Genomic DNA, 24,925 nt, shown 5'->3' with positions numbered 1-24,925 from the left:
AAATTTCTTAATAGTTAAAGAAAGATTTGCTCACTGAAAATATCTCAAAACAAATTCAAATATTATCTCTTTAATAATTCCTATTTAAATATTTTACTAATTCCCACTTAGTTCTTGTTGAACTAAACGTTTAGTTATTATCTCAACAGCAACTTGTAAGAATCAATAAAAAAACGCTTCAGCTTTTCCACCTTTTTTTCCACTTAACTCCGCCGCTCCACCTTGATGGCCACTTGTCAGTTTGACAGTTTTACCAGGTTTTCTTTCTTTTTTTTAAGTCGTTGCCGGGAACCCTTCACACACTTTGTTAAAGCTGCCAAATTGATGGGTGAAATATATTTTGTAACCGCTTCTCTCTTGGTTAATCCAACAGATTGAAAACTTGACTCTTGGCTTTAGTTTTTCTCTCTCTTTCTCCACAATTTCACTGTGTCTCTCTGGCGAGGTTTATGCAATCGCGGAAAATTGGAAGGGAAAAAGAGTGGAGGAGGTGTAACTGTTGTTGGAGGTGTCTGGTTTTTGGCACGTCTTAGGCAAAATTATACAATTTGTTCATAAATTCTTTGTCTGCCCTTCTCTGCGCTTCTCAAAATCAGTACCTAAGGTCTTGTTTAGGCAAAATATAAAAATTCATTATAAATTCTTCTTCAAAAGTATGGATTAAATAGACATTCTTTAACATTTAAATTGCTCAATCTCTTAGCTGCCCTTCTCTGCGCTTCTCAAAATCAGTAGCTAAGGTCTTGTTTCGGGAAAATATAAAAATTCATAATAAATTCTTCTTCTTCAAAAATGTTTATTAAATAGACGTTCTTAAACATTTAAATTGCTCAATTATTGTCTGCCCTTCTCTGCGCTTCTCAAAATCAGTAACTAAGGTCTTGTTTTGGCAAAATATAAAAATTCATTAGAAATTCTTCTTCTTTCAAAATTTGGATTAAATACACATTATTAAACATTTAAATTGCTCAATTATTGTCTGCCCTTCTCTGCGCTTCTCAAAATCAGTAACTAAGGTCTTGTTTTGGCAAAATATAAAAATTCATTAGAAATTCTTCTTCTTTCAAAATTTGGATTAAATACGCATTATTAAACATTTAAATTCCTCAATTGTTGTCTGCCCTTCTCTGCGCTTCTCAAGATTAGTACCTAAGGTCTTGTTTTGGCAAAATATAAAAATTCATTAGAAATTCTTCTTTCAAAATTTGGATTAAATACACATTATTAAACATTTAAATTGCTCAATTATTGTCTGCCCTTCTCTGCGCTTCTCAAGATTAGTACCTAAGGTCTTGTTTTAGAAACATTTCATTTTCCTTTTTGGCTTCGAACATTAACCGCACCGTGAAAACGTAGTTAACACTTTTTACCTGGGCCTCTGTCTGTCTTCTCTTTTGGTTGTCATTCCGAGTTGAGCAATTTTTTAAAATGCAGTAAGCATGAGCTAGTTCTCGTTTTGTTTTGTTTTATTTTTATTTTCTTTAATGCCCCGTTGTGCATTTTAAATTAAACTGAAGCCGGCCGGCAAAATATTCAATTGTTTTGTCGCCCGTAGACAAATAAATTTATCTAAAGTTTAGAATCTAAAAGTTGTAGTAGGCCGATTGACAGAGTGTCAGTGTCTCTGTTGTTTTTTTTGTATCTTTTATTTTTTATTGTTCCACATTTCGACACGCGCAATTACATTTGTTTCAGCCCACTAACAGCATTTGTTGTGGTTCTTTTTGTATTATTCTATATAGTTTGTTTAGTTTTTTTTTTTTGCTTTGTGACCGTACTTAAACTTGATTTGTGGCCAGTCAATGCTCATTTGGAATCGGCAAAAAACTTTTGAAGTGCGCGATATATGCGAGAATGTTGTCTAGCCGGCACAAAAAAGTGGCAAAAAGTTGTCAAAATTTACCTAAAAAACCTGTGTTTAAAGTTTAAACATTTGGCATAAATATATGTTAGATAAGTGTATAAACAAATGGGAGATATCCATGGTTAAGCTATTAAATATATGCTTTTTGGTTAAATGCTTAAAAGTAACAAACATTTATTTACAATTTCATATAACATTTATACCTTGATTTAAAGTTATAAAAATTAAAGAAGAGAATGATTATTTGTATATATTTAATTCTATTTAAGCTTTATAAATTTTTCTTTTTGTAACACCTTACTCCATTTAATTTAAATAAATTTCCCTTATATTTAAATTTTAATTTCAACACCTTTTTTATAACCAGATTTCTTGGAATTTCAAAGGCTTTATTCTCTACTTTTTTTTATCTTCTTTTATTCCTAATTTTATATATATATACATACATACAACCCACATGATTAGCAAATTGATTGATGGATGGGCGGTTGGGCACTCCCAAATGTTTTTGTTCTGTGTTACTTCAACATGTTCAGATACAGATACTGTATCTCACGGAGCTACCGAAAAACTCAACGAAATTTATATTTTTATATGCCCACACTTCTTTTGGGGGTTTGTTTCATTTTTTGACAGATTGACTTTCTCAGACGGGCAAAAGGTTAAGTGGCGGATAAGATGTTCAACTCATTTGCATTTTTGTACGAAAGAAAAATCATTTTGTACGATGATAATAGAGTGTTTATCTTTCTATCAAGCCATTAGCTTTCCAACGCCCACTCATTTTAACTGGGAAAGTTTGTATATTTAGTATCTTTCTCTAGACTCTAAACAATTTGTCAGCCCACTTGAGGTGGATAATTTATACCTCTTCCGATATCGTTTTTTTTTTCTCTGTCAAGTCAACAGGTTGATTTATTAATTGGACCGGCAAGCAAGCTGGGAATTTGTTGTTACTCAATTTAAGTTGAGTTTTAGTGATTTTTTCCGGTTTTATTTTGGACTTTGCAAATGCATTTCTAATGAGATTTACTCGATTCCGAGACGCAAAAAGCATTTTGCTGTCTCAGCAAGCAGATGATGTCAGTTTTGCGAGTAGAATTTTTTTCTGCTTTTTGCCTTTTGGCTCTGATTTTATTTTACTTTCAACTGGGCTCAATTGCGTGCCATAGAAAAATCATAAATAAAACATTTCCCAACTGCGATCTGAGCTTTCTATTAACCGTTTTGCTTGTTTGTCCAGCGGTTTGTGTTGGATCATAAATCAAAATTATACTTTTATTATTCGTTTGCGGGGGGTTAACCGATGGGGGTTAGCAATCAATTTTTAACTGGAGTTAATTGATTTTTCAATAGTTTCCTTTCGGTGCTCTCCTGTCAACGTTTTCCCACTCTGCTGACCTGCCACTTTGCATTTACCTGGTAGTCATGTTCGACCCAAAAAAAATGTCGAGAAAAAATCCGTAGATTGTTTAACAAGCTGTAAAAATAATCACAACAACCATAACAATTTGCTGGAACGCCCACTCATTCACTCGAATGCAGAAATGTCGAAAAAAGAGAGCTTGTCTTAACCCGCACCTGGCACATGTAAATTGCAAATTAACAACAATTGAGGTTGCTAAATCTTGTTGTTTATGGCTCATTGAAGAATTGGTAACCAGAAACCAAATCTTTCTCTGACATCTCTGATGACCCAGATGAGTAATCAGTTTAAAGTCGTATAAGCCATGATCTGTGTTTATCTATGCCTGATATTATTTCCCTTCTATTGTCTTTCAGAATTTGCATAATTTTAAAGTGTCTTCAATGTGTGTGGTCTTTTGATTATTTAACCCCGAAAGTGTGATGGGTTTTAAGGTTCATTATAACTTATTCATATTTCTTTTAAAAGATTGTATAAATAAAGGTGTGGCTTTGCTTTGCTAACTTATGGAACTTGATCTAGGAAATTATTTATTAAAAGTTACTTAAGTGTCTTTAGATCTATATAATTATATGGTATACTTTTGGGATCTATTACAAAAAGATTATATAAGCTTCTTTAAATACAAATAAATAAAAAACAAACAAGTTCTTAGAGTAACCAACTTGTCGTATACGTAATATTTTCACAAACAACTTTATCACTCAATGATATCACTGCATTTATATCCCAAATAAACTGTCCACAAATCTTAATAGCTTAATAGCTCAATATATTTTTTCCTTTCAGTCTCATTGTTTATTTATAAATAAGCAACCGAAAATGATTTCACACTCATTTCGTTTGGGTTATTAAATTATAATAACTTCCATTGCCACTTTAGTTTCTATTCATAAAGTCGTAAAAATTACGCATATATACAATTTAAATTAATAAACCAAGACAAGTCCCCTTCAAGCTGGTCATTCAGTCATTCGTTCAGTTTGCCAAAAAATTGTCTGGGTGTGAATTTCGTTGCCATTTAATGAGCTCAGGAAATCGTCGCCTTGAAGTTAAAAAAGATAAATAAAAGAAAAAACCTACTTGAGCTAAGCACGCAGAAAATCTTGGCACACAAAAAATGGTAAATTACACTTCACCATAATTTACCAAGTAATTTTTTTGCGATATAATTTAGTCTGTCGCCTGTCATGGGTATAAGTACAAAAAAATATACTATATAATCAGTTCTTGTTTCAGTTATTTTTTTATGGCAGACAAAGAAGCAACTTTAATGAGCCGAGGCGTTGGCAAAAAATAGAGATAAGTCTAGAAATGGTCAAGACTTTTTATTATATTTAATAGATACTTAAAGAATTCAAGCAAAACTATAAATACTCTTTAAAAATGTGAGAAAAATAATCAACCAATAATCAATCAATCTACATAATAAATTTCATTTAAATTTAAATGCTCTCAAAAATGTTGATTAAATTTCTATCTAAGTCGCAAATCCATCTAAATATCACACATATCATAGCCTCACAGATAGCAAAAAAATATATATATTTATTAAATGTGGGTTGATTTTGGCATCTGGCAGAGTTTAAAATTTATGAAATGCCGGAAATTCTATATCAATCTCTTCAATGATTTTTGCCGACTTTTAATCAAATTATAAGTAATGTCATAAAGCCATTTTAATACCACAAAATTAAGTACTTAATATTTATCACCCCAACAAAATTATGCAAAAAATTGCATAGCTTAAAAAGATATATATATAAAAAAAAAAGCAACAACTGTGGGTAGATTTTGGGGGCTGGCAGCTGACAGACTGACACTTGTTATTAAAGCCAACACTTTTCGCTTGGGTCTACATATATATATATTTCTTTACATTTGCTGCAGGTTGTCAAATTGTAGCAATTTGGTTAAGTGCGTTGCAACTGCTGCAGCTCCTGAGATATATATATTTATATATTTTTTTTAGCTTAACATATGGACTCTGCAGCTTTCCCTTCCTCTTCTACCTCTTGAAAACCGAATATATCTCATATGTCTGTGGGCGTCACTCGTCGGCTCAATTTGAAACGCATTTTTTTCGAGTGGTTTTCACAACAACAACAACACCAACAACAACGCAACAATAACTACAACAACACCAACAAAAACACCAACAGCCACACCAACAAGTTGAACTCCTCTGCAGCATTTAGCAGTACATAAAAATGAAGCACAACAGCACCATGAAATATGTTATATATAAAAATGTACCACTCTCTATATAATTAAATCTTAAAATGCATTTTGTGACCACACGAAATTGATAATTTTTTACGTATATATATTTTTTTTTTTTTTCTTCTCGCTTTTTGGGCATTATGTAATCAATATCTTGAATGGGGCCATTCCAGTTGTAATGGGTTAAGATGTTGGTCTGGGAGAAATTGATATTCAAAAGCCATAAGAAAAAACGGCCACAAATGAAGTGAGATAATGAGGGTTAAGATGAGAGGGTCAATATATGGTCATGGTTGGTAACCTGAGATGAATGATTTGAACGATGAATTATATACGGATTAGGAATATTAATCCCATACAGTTTGGATATATTTACAAGAGAGTGCTACCTGGATTTAATTAAAGAAAATATAATAAATTTAATAGTTTTAATGAGTATTTGAAAGTATATAATATAAAAATATTGTAATAATTAAATACATTATATTATTACAACTATTTTTAATCCTTAAGACAATGCCATTTCAGAATAGTTAAAATTTATATCTAATAATAACATTTTTAGGCAATAATCTCTCTTAAATATTTAACAATATACAAACAAATTTCCCTAGAACAAATTCTTCTGTTAAAACCTCAAATTTCTCTTCATCTTCCCATAGTAATGAACCACTAAAAGCCACACATTACCATACCATCCATCTTCAATTTAGGCCATCAGCATTCACTTAGCCATACAAAATCACAGATTTGTCTGTCAATTAAATGAGGCTTACAGCAAAAGCGTTTTAAGACCCCCAACTCGGAAGTTGTGCCATATAATTAACACTTATAATCGACCAGAAAATAAAAAAGGAGACTTTCAACTCTATGGTGGCCATAGAGACTGCTCTGAACTCTCGAATTACTTGCACAAATAGCAATCATTAGACAAATTGCGCGGCCATTACAAAGTGCACTACGTGCCACACAAAACAGCCGGTAATAAAAGCGGAGACAAACAACAACTAAACCGAAAAAAAGCCTCTTAACTAACACTAATGCTTGATTAAACTTTCAAATCAACTAAAGCCGACGAAGATTCAGTATCCGACATTTCCCCGCCAGTCGGGACACTCCCCCTTTTTTTGGTTTTTTGTTTTTTCGAGTTTAGAGTTTGAGTTAAATTCAAGAGGCCGACAAAGCTGGCAGCATCTTTCATCAACTTTGACACCCGAGAGTAACCTGGCCCCTTGAAATATTTTCTTCCTACTTTCCATGAGCTCTTTCTTCTTTCTTTCTTATTTTTCGGCTTCGGTTGAAACGTTTTTCCGCCTTTGCAAAATTTATGGCCAAATTTTCCCAGAGTTTTCAAGCAAGCGCCAAGAGCCATCACGCTTGTCACGTAGTTCAAGCGGTGCGCCAGTAAATTGCAACGCTTTATTATTGAATTATGTTTCATATTTTATTTAAGTAACTATTTATCGCCGCTATTTTCCACCACTAACACCCCACATCATTAGACAGCGATTTGTGCCGTTTTCTTTATGGGTTTATTGATTTCGAATTAATTGTGGAGCACACCGATTGATGGCCAGGCGACAAACACACAAGCTATTGCTGCAAATCTTTTGCAATTAATCAACGCCAAGAGATCTGTACAGATTTATTGAGCTTACCTCATCGCGAGCTTTTTTAATTCAACCTGCCGAGAGTTATATTGACAGATTGACAAAAAACTGCGCATGCGCCACGCCAGATTCAATTGAGTGGGTTTATTGGAGCGCTGATTGAAGCGATCGACAGATGCGATTGAAATGTTGAGCGGTTTTTGAAAGAGATCGATTGATTGGATAAAGTATAAGTGAGTGAGATGTGAACAATGACTTGGAATTACAACTATTTTGCAGTTTTAAATGCAGATATATATGAATCTTAAAGATCAATAAAAAAAGAGAATGATTCTCGATAATAATTAGGTATAAAATGCTTAAGACCATTTCAATTTGAATAAATATAAGAATTCCCTTTACAAAATGTATTTTTAACATTTCTTTAATATATTTGTCACAATTTTTCAGTCAAGAATATTCTTAAAATAAGTTATTTCGTTAAAAAACTCTAAACTTTTTTTTACTGCAGTCTTTAAGACACCTAAATAGCTTCTTCAAAATCTCCAAGAACCTACTACAATTTCATGCAATTCCCTTTAATTTATGCAAACTATCAATCCAATTTAGGTAATTGTTATAAACAATTTAAATAATAATTCCCTAACCTCCCTGGTGGCTGTCTTGTCTTTAACCCACAAAGACCAGACAGAACTAATCTGTGACGCCCAGAACAATGTGGAAATAAATCATAATAATTATTGATTATATACTTGTTGCCCACACAAATCGAAATCGAACAAAGGCTTCATTTCCAGCATTGGTCAGGCTCGAACAAAAGTAATTCGATTGGCTAATTTGCATTACAAAAACTATTTGAAAATTGTACAATTGTACGTTAAGTACAATCCCAAAATGACAATGAATGGCAAAAAAGGTATTTTAATTACAAATCGCAAGAAGGTGGGAAGGCAAAAGGCAGGCGATAAATAGCTCACAGCCGTGGTAGTTGTCTGTGAATGGATAGTTTGTAATTCCAGAGCAGTCCAGCCATTTTTCACGGCACAAATCAAAGTAAAAGAGGCAGTCAAGTGGCACAGCAGCAAAACACCACACAGATGCACAGGGGAAAAATGTGGGGAATGTTTTCATTGTTGGAGATCATTTTAGGACAAATTTGTAGTTGTGGTGACTTGGGGTAGATGTAATTTTTACAAGGTAGAAGCTAAGGTAGTTTTTAAAATAAAAGTAAGCAAGTTTGTCACAGAAATCGATTTTAAATACTTTTAAAATTTTACAGAAGTATGTAGCAAATATATTAACAAATTAAAAATATTTATGAATAAAATATTGAACTTTTATTTTAACTAATAGCCCAAAGTTACCTTTGATTAATATCTTAAGCTAAAGAGTAGCCTTAACTCATTGATATAGAATATTTTTCGGATACTTGAATGAATATAAAGTAATGAATATAAAGTCTATGGTTGTTTCTATCCTGATAATATAATGTTTTCTTACTTTCAATCATCTTTTCCAGTTCTGTATTTGTACTATTATCTAAAAATGATAACTATCTAGATGTTATTGGATTAAAAAACATGAATTAAATTCATTTATATCAATTTTAAACTCAAGAGTTTTTCTGCGATCTATTCAATTATTTTCTACTGTAAAGCTTTGAAGAGTTTTAATGTTATAGATCCTAGTATAGTCTTTCTAGTTTAGTCTAATAAATTATCAACAATTTAAATTTAAATATATATATTAAATCCTATGTAAAACTCTACACTTTTTCCCTCTGTGTAACTGCTACCAGCAACAGCAGCAGTCTGCATTCATTTGAATATGCGGCAAATGCAGGCGGACCCACAGATGTTTTCTGCTCACCCCGGGAAACCCCCTGAAAGCTCCCCTCCTTCCATTGTGGAAAAACCTCTCTTTTCCGTCACCATCTATATCTATCTGCCTAGCATCTGTCAGAGCAAGTCGCCTGTAACTTTCCCCCATAAACTAGAGGCGAACTGCGACTTGGCCATGGCAAAAGATAAAGAAATTGGCTGCACAAATGTTTGGAATCACTGGGGATATATATATACATATATATAGTTTATATATAGTGCTAGTAAGAGAGAGGAAAATGGGGGAGTTGAACCTAAGGTGTCTGTCAACTATGCATTTTTTTCCAGTGTGTTTGTTTGTTTGTTTGTTTGTCAATCCGTCAGTCGTCGGTGCAATGCGTTTGGATTTTGTTGTTCGAATCGGTTTTTGGTTTGGTTTTTTCAGCCTCTGTCTGTCTGTCTTATTTTTTTTTCTACCCCTCCTCAGATGCCTGATTATTTCACTTGATTTGTGTTATGCAAATTGATTTTCTTTTCTCTCGTCGCTGTTGTTGTTTACCGAGTGTGTGTTGTGTGTGTTTGCTTGGTGAGTTGTTTATGGAAAGGTAGCTACCTTTTTGATTGGCCTTTGTGCAATAGTTAAGCTTATGATTGCACTTGAATCAAAATTCATAAGTGAATAGTTTGTTTGTGGCGACAGATTGAAAATACAAAAGTGTGTGGGGTTAAGTTTATTAGATTGTTTAGTTTAGGTTATTAAATTTAATATTATTTGGTGAATTTTAAATAAGTTTGATGGGTTTTTTGAAGGTTTTTAGTTAAAGAATACTTCAGGGAAATGATTATTATAGATAGATAAAATGTTACTCAGACAGTTTCCTAAATTTATAATCTATTTTTTAATGTTAAATGGTCTAAAATATATATTTTTTCATATGAATTATATAGATACATGTATTGTTAATAGGCTTATTAATAAAGTAAAGCCTTTAGGTGTTTATTCAAACCTTTTAAAATATCCTAAAGTTTTATTATATGTTTAAAATTTTTAATTTAGTACAAGGACCTTGCTTAATCATTTTTAAATGATTTAAATTTACATGTATTAAGTATATTTACTATAGTTTTTAGTTCCAGCGAACCCTTGAAGTGTAATATTAATTGTCATAACTCATAAATGACAATATAACCCATATATTTTCAACATTTTCTGCATAAATTCAGTGCACAATTCTATTGCTTTATTTAGGCATTGCCACAATGACGATTGCATCTTGACCAAAACAGCGGCCCAAACAAACAATGCAACCATCTATCTGTATCTGCATCTATATTTGCATTTGTATCTGTATCTCCATCTGTATCTGCATCTATATCTGCATTTGTATCCGCAGCTAACTATCTGCATAGACAGTGGATAATGGTATATGGGTTCCACATGGGTGAACCGATACACTCTCATTGTAATCTCAATTTCTACTGTTGATTTGCCTAATTTCGCGTTACAGACATGGACTTTTAGAGGGCACAGCTTGGATATGGATGGAACGCCCACGATTCCGTAATTCCTTAATTCCGTATGGAAAACGCTACCATTTACGATTTACCCCGCTGAGAATTTATTGCAATTGGTGGGCAGTGCAGACAGATCGATCGTTCAGATGCCATTATAACTTTCCAATTGTTGAATATTCAATAATTAAAGCAATCGCATTGTGGGTGCTAAAAGTAGTGTCCATTGATTAATTGTTTTTAGCATGTTTTAGGCTTAAAACCAACCTCATTTTCATATAATAAGTTGCAACGTTTTTCTGAGGTTGTTATTATTCGCGTGCTAGAACCACGATCGGCTATTTTGGAGCTTTGGGGCCAAACGTGTTTCGTTGGCTTCGGAATATGCAAATTAATGAGCGGTCGAGCCAAGAGCTTGATGATGGTGGAGGGGCGAGAGATTGAGTATCTAACAGATACGTGTGCGTGTCGCTCAAATACTCAATCGGACAGGTCTAAAAAAAAAATACAACCGAGCGTTTTCCTCTCTCCTTCTCACATATCTCTTGCCATATCTTATAAGCTCTCTCTCAATATCAACGACGTTGTGGTAGCACTGAAATCGCTGAAATCTTGCCAGTTTCATTTGAGCCGCGCTTAAAAACGATACGCGACAACGGCTGACACAAAATACAAATGCAAAATACAAAATAACGATAATAATTACAAAAGAAATGTGGAAACAAAACGACCAGCAAATTTTTGAATAATTTTAAAAAGAAATTAGCAAGCAAAGGCAGCGAAAAAAACGTGCAACGAATGTTTAAAGCAACCAAAATTAATAATAGTTGTGTAAAAAAAATGGTGGCAACAAAATAAGTCGGCAAAACGAATGAGCTTAGATAAATAGAAGCCGCAACGAATTTTCAAAGAAAAATACGGCACTGAAAGATACAACGAACCAAACCGAATAACAGAACACCCAACACGACCTTGACAAAGTCGCAGATACAAAGATACAAATATACAAAACAAAACTAAAAGCAAGAAAAATACTACAAAGACTAGTCATCAAGTTAAAGCCGAAAAGCAACGAATAAACTGTACATAAAGCAGTGTATACCAAGTATATAAAGTATTATTTAAAGTGTATTATTAATTATAAACGAACGCCCCCAAAAGAAACAATTACGAATTTATAGCCTTTAGGTTTTTAGTGGGCGTCTCTTTGTCTCAACTGTGCCATAAAATAAATATATATTTAAAGATAAAACGAAACATTTAACTAAATAAGTGAAACGAGGAATGTTTGGCCTGTCATCAAGGACGAACGCAGAGATTGTTGTGAAATGTTCGCCCCACGAAACTCATCGCCAGTTGCCATTTATGGCAAGGAGGATGTGGCAGCCTATGAGGTAAAGGTCGTCCACATACCACATACCACATACTACTTACTACTTACCAAGACGGAATCGGAATCGATTCACAACTCAACTTTCATTTGTCTCGGTTAGAAAGCAAAAAGAAATAAGCAAGTTCTCGCCGGCTTTCCACCACCACATTCACCATTTCCACTTTTGCATATTGGCCAGAGCAGGCACATCCGTTTGGGGTTTGCCTTTGGACATAGATATGGCTCTGGCTATATACATACTATATGTAGATATATCCACGGTTTAGATATCTGCCCACTCGGACTCTCCACCATTTCATGATTCATTTCGAGCTGCGGGCTTTTGTCTCCGCACTTGTAATGGATTTTTGTGGTTATATTTTTTTCTCCGGCATAAATATTCTATTTGAGCTTGAATTGTTGCTACTACTGCCTGCCCCAGGGTAATTATAGGCAATTAGCTAATGTCGGCAGCTTCTAACAGTCAAAGGAATCTCAATTGTATATGCCAAGGAAAGATTTGAAATTTAGTTTGCTGAAAAAAATAGTAAAAAGTGCAAAAAGTATCCACCTTTTATTCGGTTTTGTTCTATCGCAAAATTTCTTGGCTTGGATTTTTGGCTTGTTTTCATAGTCATAAACATGTGGCTCACGTAAGCGCCTTCAAGATACAAAATGTATCTGAAAGGTATAGTGAGCAGCTATTTATAAATACAGTGTGTATTCTACTGGAAGAACTAACTCTATTAAAGTTAAAGTTAAAGTTTAAAACTACATTATTTAGAGGTTTGATTATATATTGAATATAACATAAGCCCCTTAAAGATACAAATGTATCTCAAAAGTAGTGTGAGCTGCTATTTATAAATACAAAATGAAATATATCCCTCAAAGCTGAGGTTAAAGTTAAATCAATTAGAGGTTTGATTATATCTTGTATGAAATATTTATAAATTCAATCACAGAGCAAGGAATCTATGCACAATTTACTCTGCCAAACAATTTGTATTTAATATTTATAATCAAAGCAAACTAAAATCTATCCAAATTTTACCCATGACTACATTGTATTGAACCTGCACTGTATTTTCGATTTATTTTTTTTTTTTTACATTGTTATGAGGGCCATGTACGGGTCTGCGACTAAGCCGATGAAAGCCAATTGGAAATGCACAAAACGTGTTACGAACACAAAAGTAAAAAACCATAACATACAAACAATATTCTATTTGCTAATACATAAAAAATCACAGAGAGATAGAGGGAGAAAAAGAGTTTAGACCGCAAGCTAAAAAGTCAACAAAAGCCCAATTAATATTCATTTAATAAACCCACTCCAAAATGCCTTTGACTTATCGGCATTTCAATAATTCATGCCCGAATTATGCAAGAAATTCTTAAATCGAAATCTTTTCCTGCTTGGCTATTTATTTATTATTGATTAAACTGGTAGGCAATTAAGCCAGAGACTTGCCTTTTGTTTTTTTAGAGGCGCCAGTTGGGTTTTTGGCTGCTGGAGTGTAACCAAACTAATAATTTGCGGCATGCCATGTTTTCCCCCCAAGAGTCTTGATTGGATTAAATATAATTATAATTATTTATGAACATGTACAATTATAAATATTAATAAAGTAATGGAGATAGAGAGAGAGATGGGATCCCATTTAGTTGGACGATGTAGCTACAACTTAATTTCCTCATTTTTCTGGTCTGGTTTTTGGTTCTCACTGAAGAAGGCTTTCAATTTGCATAAATTTATTTATTCTTTTTTTTTTGTTGAGGCCTGAATTTATTCGGCCTTAAGGTATACATTTTCATTGCGTGATTTTCGGTTGACTCCTGTCTCTGTTGGAAATATTTCAACTTATTTGTGGCTCGAATTGTGGGCAGCTCAAAATCCGCAAAAATACTGTGGGTTGGGTATTTAGAATTTTTTTTTTTGGCCAACAATTGCAGCCTACAGCTGCGTGCATTGAACCTGGCCAAAAACCGATAAACAGAGTGACTGAATGACTCCATCATTAGGTTGAAAAATTTCATTAATAAAGACCGGGCATTGGGCCAAAAGCCACTTGACCGAATAGTGATTTGCCTCTTGGCCAATTTACTGTTTGTCTGGTCATGGCCAAGATTTCGTCACAGCCATATGCCGGCGTTAAATAATAATTAATTATCGGTTAACTGCCGCATCTGTCACACAAAATGGAAATTTGAGTATCCAAGTTATTCTTCTCTGCTGGACATAAATTTCGCTACTACACCAAATATGTAACCAAAGAATTTTGGCTTTGTTTGGGCCAGTTTTTTTCTTGTGTTTTGTATTTGGCAACACCCAAATTAAGCTTTGATGAATGGCTTGTGTTGACTTCCGTTTGAACAGTAGAAACAAATTAAACAAAAAGTAACTAATTGTGTAAAATAAATGGAATACAAAATGTTTGTACCTAAGGACTACTTAAAAAAATGTTTTGTGATAGAGAAAAACATGAAATAATATTTAAACAATACTAGTTTTATAGTAGGGGAATTGTTGAACAAGTCTTGATTGATTTTCATTGCTTAATTTAAAATTAATAAGTACTACAGAACAATTCAAATATTGAAATATTGAAGAATTTTTTCTACAAATCGAAGTTTAAAAAGCTCATCACAAAGGTAAAAAAGAATTGATTTCAATTCGGAATGCTTTCCTATTTTAATTTTTTTTTTATCAGGTTAATAAATCTGCATACTCAGTTTAATTTTTCAAGAGATTACATTTTTTTTGTCGATTTTTTGACAATTTTAAAATTTGGAAATTGTTGAAAAAAATAGATTTCGACCGGACAAAGCTGGATCAACTCTCCTGTTAATGCTGATCAAGAATATATATGATTTATAGGGTCGGAAATGTCTTCTTCACTCGTTTTTAACTTATTTCTTATGTAGCTTATAATACTATAAAGAGTACAAAAATATTTCCTTTTTAAAGAAAATAAATGGGTTAAAGTTAAACCACATATAATATATATCAAATTAAACCGGTCATACAATCTAGTAAATAAATTAACCATTAATATCATTAATTAATTAATACTCGTGATAATACTAATAAAAAAATACATTCAAATACACAACAAACCTTATGCAACTCAATGAATCTCTTAGTGATTTAAGTTCCCCTTTTTATTATTGATACTCACTTTTAATAAACAAATAAATCTCTTCAAATTAAAACTACAAAAAATTCCATTAGTTATATTTTTTATCTACAGCTTCTGCTTTGCTTAATTATCATTTCAAAACGAATTAAGTTCCAGGCAGTTGCAATCAAAGCTCACGGATTTGGTTGCGCATACGCCCCGTAATTGCTCTACCTCTCTCTCTTTCTGTGTATATATATCTATCTCTTATTCACAGATTTTACATAATTTTCTACTCAAACTCAATCGATTCCAGTTGGTCATGATTCGGGAGAAGCATTTTGATTATAACTTCAGTCATGGTTAACATATTTTCATTGTTGCCATATTTTAGTCATGCTCAGAAAATTTGTTTACAATTTCACGGCATCAAATTGTTGTCATTAAAAATGCAAAATATGCGGGAGGGGGAACATGAGAAAGAGTCAGAGCACCTACTTAGAGAGAGACAGAGAGACAGAGGTAGAAAGAGAGGTAAACCGGTTCCATAGATCGACCGACCTTATGCATTAAAATATAGATTTTTTAAAGGCTGCTGCGTTGGTGTTGTGCTTGATATTCGCTTAAGTGAAACAAGCCAATAAAATAATTCTCGTAGTAAACAAATGCTCGGAGTCTGTGTTTTTCGGTTTCATTCTCGCCTCACTACTTGGCTTTTGTATATTTTCGAGATGATCTCAGCTGGAATGTATTCGTTTACTTTGTATCTCAGAGTCCAAGTTTTGCGATTCAGATTTGCGACGCAGAAATCAAATCAAGCATCTTTTGGATGCTCTTTGCATGCCAGAAGTTGACAGATCTCCGCCCACTGTTTCATACGGATTTAAGTCCGTCTATATCTTATATATCATGTATATATATATCATATATATATCAATACTCGATATTAGCAATGCGGTAGTGCGACTTGAACACACTTTGTTGACTTGCACTTCCTCCTCCTCACTTTTTGCTGTTTATTATTTATTGTTGTTCACCTGTTCTATGCCCCTAATTGTTTTAGTTTTGTTTTTATGGTTATTTTTGTTTTTGTTTTAATAACTTATGGGTTAGTTGCATGGGCAAGATCAAGGTGAAGCTCAAGTGAGGCGTAACAAGCGGCTTACGAATACAACGAGCAATATTTATTTGAGTTTAATGAATGAAATCATTAAGGTTCCTTAGGTAACAACAAGCTATTGTACAGGTTTCAAGTATTTTTAGGTAATTTTTTTGGCACGTGTCTAAATACAAAAACTTACTAAAAGTATTAATGAAAGTATATGTATTTGAAAGATTTATCTTGAAAGCTTTATCATACATACATTAATTTCCTTGAATTTTTATAAGTGTTATAAATTTCCCCTCCTTAAATCGGTTCTCTCAACTTTTAAGATAGTTTCATTATACATTTTGGTAATTAATTTAAAGTTTTTTATTAACGCAATTCAGTGCAAGCTTTCTCTCCTTATTGAATAATATAAAACTCCGCTATATAGCTTGTCAATATATATTTGCCATAAATGAAAAACGTATAGCAATCATTGGGAAAATCATGTTAACATGTTGAGGCAATTTCTGTTTTTGTTTATGTTTATGTAAATCGCAAAAGGTTGGGCTTCATGTGTAAACATACGGCTGATAAATGTGCGAATTGTGTGCGTTAACAATTCACACAGCAAGTTGTCTTCGTTTAGTTTTCTTTCTTATTTTTTTAGGCAAATATTATAAGCGATGAACGACCTTGCTGGAAAAAAACACGAACTAAGCTAACATGATGTAATATCTAATGGCATGATGTTCTCTTTTTTGCTTGCAGATAAAACTCAAAAAAGTCCTGGGCCTGACTGTGTGCAGCAATGCGGCTTTGGATGTGTCCCCAGTCAGCGGCCTGCTGGCATATCCAGCTGGGTAAGTTTCACATACTATACTAGTATATATACTATATAAATCTGGGTTATATATGAACCCAAGTTGAGGAAAGGAAATCATTTTGTGGCAGCCCATTTCCCTTAAATTTGTTCAGCTTTAAGCCTGCCCCCGAAATATAATTCGCAATGAAAATCCGTTGATTAAATCTCTTCTCAACTGTCACACATGGCTGAGTTTTTCCATCTCGTTGCCAGAAATATGACTGGAAAATTCGTGACAGCTGAGAGAGAGAGGGGGGAAAAGTGGTAGTGGAAAAATGTGTGACATAATGTCAGCAACTTGCACATTTAATGTCCAATGCAAGTGCCGAGGATTTGCATATATGCCACTGAATATTTACTTGGCACACCATGGCGTATACGTAATAAGCTTAATAATTATTATTATCAATGACAGTAAAGGAAATGAGTATCTCCATTGATGCTTGATAAGTACAAAATCCAGAGCAATTAACTTTTTGCCAAAAGTTCACTTTATCCTCTTTTAAATCCTGTTTCTTTGTACTTACAACATTTCAATTAAAGCGAATTAAGCTGAGGAACTCTACTAATTATATGCATTAACAGAAAGTGCATATTTACGCTTGCATTGCATTGCAAAAGTTTTCTTTTTTTGTATATTTTTATTCTTGGCTCACACACATGTGTGTGCATAGGGCCATTTGTAGGCAAGAATAAATAGCAAATGCTGGTGGGAATATTTTTTCAAGCTTGATAATGAGCTTTAAATGCACTTTAATGAAGATTACAACTTTTTAAAAACTTATTTCTAGCATTATTATAAATCTATTTAATTTACTACTTATTTCAAGAGGTTTTTCCTTTGCTCAATTTTTAAAGAAAAGGATAGTTTACCTCTATTAAAATTCCTCTATACCCCTTTTGATAGTGTATAGGTAAAAGATGTGGGCGTGATGCTCTCATTAACCGAGCAACAGTGGCAAACAACTGAAAAATAAAACCGGGAAGGAGGCGGCCAAACAGGAGCTCATTATTAAGCCGGGCAGGCAGTTAGCTTCTGGCATCAGAGGGTTAAACGGTGCCAGGATCTACTGGTTGAAGGTGGCGGGTCGGAAAAGTAAAACGAAATGGAAACGATGTGAACTGGGCAGGACCTACATCCTTGGGCATTTTAAATGCAAAAGCAAACGGAGAATGCCTTTACTGCCTGTCTTGGTCAAGGAGGACTTTAAATGGTTGGGGGAACAGGGAAGCAGATAAATGCAATGGATTGGGCGGAAATAAAACTGTTAACGTGCTTGGTTTTATAGATAAAGATGGACAATTAATTTGGGGAATCGTGACTGAAAGTTAAGCCCCATTAAAAGAGGTTACATAAAAAGTCCTGCATACAAAGATATTTCAATGATTTAAACATGAAAAATGCACATAGGGGGAAAAAAGAAGACATACTTTATTAAGATACTTATTAAACATAACTAAAGAATTTAAAATAATATAAATTTCATTTTAAACAAATAGAATCAATATAAAATGTTATAGATTTATTTATGTTTATTTCTTCACAATTTCCTTAGTCAGTAAAATTATTAAACTACCATATTTTGTCTTTCGATTAAACCTCTTTTGTATTCTTAGATTAAAAGTTCATTCTCAGAATTGTTTATAACTTGGCATTGAATCATCACAGAAACCAGATATTCTTTGATATCAAAAAAAGAAATACAATAACAAATTACTTTTAATACCAACATCTGGCTAAGCAATAACAGTTGTGCTTTTTTAATAATTTATGGCTTTTGTTTCCTTTTTTTTATTGATTTTCCGATTCTTAATATATCATTTTACCGATTATATTGAGTAAAAAAATCATGCATCATGCAAATTAGTAATTATATTTTAATATATCCATTGATTGATATTTTAATAGTGGTTTAAAATTACTTTAATAGGGTTCTTTTATTAATAATGACTAACGAAGTTAAATGACATATTGCAAGGTCAAGATAAATTGCTGGAATTTTAAGTATTTGGAAATATAATAATAAATTAAATACTTTTTTTTATGAGGTTCAAGGCCAAATTGTCAGAAAGTTAAAGAGAGATTTTAAATTGAAATCAAGATCAATGATTCTAATGAACTAGAAACATAAACAATTATACATCTATAAAATCATTTTATATATTACATTTTAAACTTTCAAAATGAGTTTGAATTAAGCTAAAAAAAAACATGTATATTTCTTATACTTTTAAATTAATTTTTTAACTTCTCATACTTGAAAATATATACCTTAACTTTTATTTATATATATATTTATTTATTGTAATTTTTGCAGCTGCACCGTGGTGCTATTCAATGCCAAACGCCAGACACAGGCCTACCTGGTCAACACCTCCCGCAAAGCATTCACATCCGTGGCCTTTTCACGCTGCGGGCGATATGTGGCCACCGGGGAATGTGGCATAAATCCGGCCATCAAGGTCTGGGAGCTGGAGACCCCGAATGGAGCACTGGAGCACTGCAGCGGTGGCAGTGTGGTGGCTGAATTTGTGGATCACAAATATGCCGTCACCTGTGTGGTGAGTCCTTGCTAACGAAAACACCTTAAATATCCTTTTATTAAATAAATATTAATTCAATTGCAGGCCTTTTCGCCCACGGGCAAGTACCTGGTATCGGTGGGCTCGCAGCATGACATGATTGTCAATGTGTTTGATTGGCGGGCCAACCTTAAGATGGCCTCGAATAAGATTAGCTCCAAGGTGGCAGCAGTATGTTTCTCCGAAGACGGTGGTTACTTTGTGACCGTGGGTAATCGTCATGTCAAATACTGGTATTTGGAAGGAGGCAGAAAGGTAAGTCCGTACTTGATATTGTATTAATTAAGAGGGGAAAAGAGGAAGGAAAATGTTAAAGATTTTCCCGATTTGAAATGCAAAGAACTCTTTACTCTCTTGCATATTTTATGAATTACTTTCATGTAAAGGTCATGGCTAATGGTTAAACTCATTCCTCTATTTTGCAGTACAAGGATCCCATTCCCTTGATGGGACGCAGCGCCATTTTGGGTGATTTGCGGGACAACGACTTCTGTGCGGTGGCCTGTGGCAAGGGTGTGTGTGCGGAGAGCACGTATGCCATAACGCGGCAAGGCCATCTGGTGGAGTTCAGTTCACGCCGCCTGCTGGACAAGTGGGTGCAGTGCCGCACCACCAATGCCAACTGTATTTGCGTCAACGAGCGCTTCATACTCGTCGGCTGTGCCGAGTCCATTATCCGCATCTTCAACGCCGAGACGCTGGAGTACGTGACCACGTTGCCACGCACCCACTACTTGGGCGTGGATGTGGCCCAGGGCATCCAAATAAACCATATTATGTCGGTGCCACAGCAGGCCAAGTTTCCCGATTGCATCGCCATGGTATTTGACGAGCAGCGATCCAAGGTGAGGAGGTCTTGTAGTAGCAAAGTTTCTTATTCAAATACTAATTCTTTTTGATTTTCCCACCAGGTGAGCTGCGTTTACAACGATCATTCGCTGTATATTTGGGATCTTCGTGATATCTCACGCGTGGGCAAATCGCACTCGTTCCTCTATCACTCCACGTGCATTTGGGGCGTGGAGACTGTGCCATATAATGTGGAGCGGGAGCCATCGCAAACACTGCCGGAGGAGTGCTTTGTCACCTGCTCCTCGGACGATACGATTCGTGTTTGGGGTCTGGATGGGTGTACCAATAATGATATTTACCGGAAGAACATTTACTCCAAAGAGCTGCTAAAGATCGTTTACAGCGATGAGGAGTTGCAGTTCATCAAGGATCAGGGTTCATCGTTGTTTGATAAGGCAGGGAATTCCTCTTATGATGGCAGGAATGGTGTGCGTTGCATCAAAATCAGTCCAGAGCTACAGCACTTGGCCAGTGGAGATAGGTGTGGAAATATTCGGGTATATAATCTGGTTAACCTGCGCCTGCTGACCACCATTGAAGCCCATGAGTCGGAGGTGCTGTGCCTGGAATATTCCAATGACAAGATCGAGAGAAAGCTGCTGGCCAGTGCTAGTAGGGATCGCCTTATCCATGTCTTTGATGTGGCCCAGAATTACCTGCTGCTGCAGACGCTAGACGATCACAGCTCCTCGATTACGTCCATTAAATTTGTGGGCGCCGGACTCAATTTCCAGATGATAAGCTGCGGTGCTGACAAGTCAATTATGTTTAGGAGTTTTCAGGTGAGTGCCTGGTTGTATACTGATTTATATTCAAATAAATAATTAAACGTATCTCCTCCCAACAGGGTAACATCTTCATGCGGGGTACCAACACCTCTGGGAAGACAACCCTCTACGACATGGAAGTAGACTCGAATTCCAAGCACATTCTGACCGCTTGCCAGGATCGCAATGTGCGCGTCTATGGCACTCAGAATGCCAAGCAGACAAAAACCTTCAAGGGTTCGCACTCGGATGAGGGCAGTCTGATCAAACTCAGTCTGGATCCCAGTGGCATCTATGTGGCCACCTCTTGCACGGATAAGACCCTGGCTGTCTACGATTACTACTCCAGCGAGTGCATGGCAAGGATGTATGGACACAGTGAGCTAGTCACGGGTCTGAAATTCACCAACGACTGCAGGCACTTGATATCGGCGAGTGGCGATGGCTGCATCTTCATTTGGCAGGTGCCCCACGATATGATTGTGACCATGCAGGCACGGATGTCACAGCAGCGTCTCCGATCGGGTCATGCTCCGTTGCCCCGTCCACTGGCTCCGCTATCGCCACAGGATGGCATAGTCATGGAATCACCGACCAGTGAAATGGAGCAACCCAAGTTCGGGGTAACCGAGCGCTTCTCGGACGTGGGTCAACTGCCACAGTGGGCGATGAGAAAGGCAGCTGGAGACTCGGATAGCGGCGCTCTATCCATACCCACGCCCAGCGGAGGAGGTGGTGTTGGATCCCATTTGCCGGCTGCCCTACAGGCTGCCTCCTCAATGGGCAATCTAAGCTCTTCACCGAGTCAACAGCTCTCGGGAATGGCACCCAGACCCCGTGGGAGATGGTCCCAGCGTAGCAGTCAGTTGGAAACCGCCGATGACCTTCGATCCAATTCGGAGAGCCCCCTGGGCACGGTTTCCTCGGTGGGTGGTCATAGTGGCGTAAATGTCCAGACATCTGATTATAACAGTGCCTCCTCCAAGGACATTATGTATAATCAAACCTACTTGAGTGAGGATTCCTCCATTGATTCCGGAATGGAGACCCGAAGGGGCGAACTCAAGTTTATTGGCAGCAGCAACAATGGAACAGTAGTCACAGTGTCCTCCGTTTCCTCGTTGGCTGTCTCTGCCACCAATGGTGCCATTACAGCTGGATCCGGTGGGTCTGGTCAGCAGCAACAGCAGCAGCAGCAGCAGAGACTCCAGTTGCCGGATAAACGGAGTAAGCCAGGCCTGCGCTTCGATACCCAAACCCATGATCATGATGGCGATGTGGAAGACATCTCAGATGGAGAGAGAACAAGCTCAGATCATGGCATGTTCTACAATAACCTGGCACCCAGCACGCCAACGTGAGTACAAATGATAAGTTTATAATTAAATCAAGTTATAAATATATTAATTTAAACTCTAATTCCCACAGCGACTTCAAGGTAACGGCCATGAATGAGGAGGAGCTGCGCAAATCAATGCGCCGATCAAAGTTCGAAAAGTCAGGCCTTCAGCTGGCCACCTCGGGTCTTAGCGGAAATGGCAGTTCGCATACGGCAAGCACCGGAACCGGAACTGGAACCTCAGACACCGAGGACGAAGGCTCCACGCCCAGTGCCGAAAATGCCGAACGTTCACTGGCCTCCACGCTGGGCGGTAGCTCGGAAAATCTGCCACAGAGCAACAATAGCTTCCTGCATGCTGCTCTGCCAGAGGGACCGGGATTAACCTCGCCCATGGAAAGGGGCACAAGCAGTAAGAATTCAATAGCAACTCTCAATATATATATATAGAATCACTTGACTTCTACTCTTTCCCAAGGTCGACGCAGCATCAGTGCCAAGCACAACACGGAGAATGGAAAGAGTGTGGCGGCACCGCCCACAATTACCAAATCGTATACGAGCACCAAGAAGGAGGAACTGCTGCAGGTCATCAACAAGGTCAAGCAGCAGCTGGAGAATGTAAGTGGGGGTCAAGGTCTTTTACTTTACTGGTTTTTTTTTCTTTGGTATTTCAACGGATTTCCGTTTTACTCCCAGTTTTATGTTCCTCCATTTTAATTTATACTCTTTCTTTTTTGTTGTTCTTTTTCTGTATTTTTTATGTGTGTCCCCATTATTTGTTTTTCGGTGTCTGGTCTGTGTCCAACTTCCTCCCAAAACAAAACCCCACCCAACACATGCACCCTAAAAACGAAAAAAAATACAAATTAAATCTTTGCCCTCAATGTGTGTGTGTGGTTGTTGTGTTTAGGGTACCCGCAAAACTGGCAACCAAAGGTTGAATGCTATAGTCGAGGTGAGCCTATATTAAAAGACTGTTGTTCAGTTTTATAAGGACGCTTCTTCTGAATTGTACATAAAGCTTTACAAACTAACCATCTGAATTACAAATACTAGCCTTATATAATTTTAAATTGATATTTCTGATCTTGAAATTAACTAAAGTAACCAATTCAATATAAATTCCTACATTTACTTCAATTCAAATGCCAAAAAAGTGAATGTAATTAAAAGAAAAACTCACAGCATAATAATAATTTCATAACTCTTGCGTAAATTAATGTTTATAAATATTTTAAATGCTCTTAAAGTAAAAAGTAAAAAGAGAAAAAAGTAATTTTGCATCGGCCGGGAATCGAACCCGGGCCGCCCGCGTGGCAGGCGAGCATTCTACCACTGAACCACCGATGCTTGGTGGAGTAACCCAAACCAAATCCCAACTTGCCACACATCTTCTGTCATATCCACACACACTTACTTATCCCAAATATCAGCTGTGTCTACAAATAACCCAAAACTAGCAGCGACTAAAGAAAAAACTTGCTTAGTCAGATAAGCTTCGAGTCATTCAAAGATGTTGCTTCCCACTAAACCACTTCCACTCAAACCAGCTGAGCAGCCAGAAAAACCACTCAAACTAGTAACACTCATTCCATTCAGTTCACTCAAACAACCAAAGGTTGAGTTTAGCTCTTAAATAAATACTATACATTGAAATTAATAGATTTATTATATTAAAAATAAAAAAACAACGCTCCTACAACCATTATATATTTAATAAAGAAATGTAATAGATATTTGATTCAACTCTTTTAAATGAGCTCAAATTAAACATTCAATTTAAATTTTAAGCATTAAAACTCCCTTAATTTTCATGATTGTATAACATTTTTTAAATTCCATAAAATGTTGTATTGTTTTTCCTTGAGAATTAATAACAATCAAGGAAATAATAATATTGATTTCCTTGATAATTAATAATAATATTCTCTATTTCATTCTATTCAGCGGATTAATATTTAAACTTTATTTCATCAAGGTTCAAGCGAACATACCAATTTGGGTTGCTTTTAAATTTAACATTAAATTTTAACTCCATAATTTTTTAAAGTCTTATTAATAAGTGGCAAAATCCTCATGCTCCTTAATTTTCATGGTTTTCTTAAATGAATGATTTCTAGAAAACATTTTCTAATCCTTTTTATCGTCTTCATAATTAATTCAATATTACTTTATAATTTTCAAAGGCAGCATAATCTACCCATGTTATTTATTTTTACACTAACTTAAAAATAAACCCTGCTTTTAAACTAACTTAAAAATGTAACGAAACATACAATTCTAAAATAAAAACAATATAATTAATCAAATTATATGTTTTCAATCAACAGGTAGGCCATAGACCCCTTCGGGGAAGCCATAGCATATCGGACCTAAGTCTGGCTGCCAATTTGGATGGCTCAAGGAGCTCGGGTGGCGGTGGTCCAGGACGTTATACCAAGCCAGGTGAGAGATAATGAAGATGTAGGGATCCTTTAGAG

The 24,925-nt window shown here is 35.5% G+C and overlaps 1 protein-coding gene and 1 non-coding gene across 24 annotated transcripts in view; one reads left to right on the top strand and one right to left on the bottom strand.

The window, feature by feature from the left end:
- Window positions 1-24,925, top strand: part of Wdr62 (WD repeat domain 62) — a 70,825-nt gene that overhangs the window by 39,593 nt on the left and 6,307 nt on the right. For 11 of the 23 annotated variants that reach the window (XM_086832674.1, XM_086832664.1, XM_086832665.1 and 8 more), the window contains 10 exons: window positions 16,808-16,899; window positions 19,220-19,463; window positions 19,530-19,739; window positions 19,910-20,329; window positions 20,396-21,118; window positions 21,184-22,460; window positions 22,532-22,854; window positions 22,921-23,063; window positions 23,356-23,400; window positions 24,776-24,890. In XM_086832674.1, coding sequence (XP_086688800.1) covers window positions 16,808-16,899; window positions 19,220-19,463; window positions 19,530-19,739; window positions 19,910-20,329; window positions 20,396-21,118; window positions 21,184-22,460; window positions 22,532-22,854; window positions 22,921-23,063; window positions 23,356-23,400; window positions 24,776-24,890 — 3,592 coding nt within the window. Of the gene's footprint in view, window positions 1-10,977; window positions 11,850-16,807; window positions 16,900-19,219; window positions 19,464-19,529; window positions 19,740-19,909; window positions 20,330-20,395; window positions 21,119-21,183; window positions 22,461-22,531; window positions 22,855-22,920; window positions 23,064-23,355; window positions 23,401-24,775; window positions 24,891-24,925 lie in introns of those variants that run through there. The other 12 variants (XM_086832676.1, XM_086832668.1, XM_086832677.1 and 9 more) reach the window with 3 other exon arrangements.
- On the bottom strand, window positions 23,725-23,795 carry TRNAG-GCC (transfer RNA glycine (anticodon GCC)). The gene has a single exon. It is a non-coding gene; the product is annotated as a tRNA-Gly (tRNA).

The sequence above is a fragment of the Drosophila serrata genome, unplaced genomic scaffold, assembly GCF_035046125.1.
Source record: "Drosophila serrata isolate PLE 108 unplaced genomic scaffold, ASM3504612v1 contig_249, whole genome shotgun sequence".
NCBI lineage: Eukaryota > Metazoa > Arthropoda > Insecta > Diptera > Drosophilidae > Drosophila > Drosophila serrata.
This window is presented reverse-complemented; position numbering and strand designations above follow the sequence as displayed.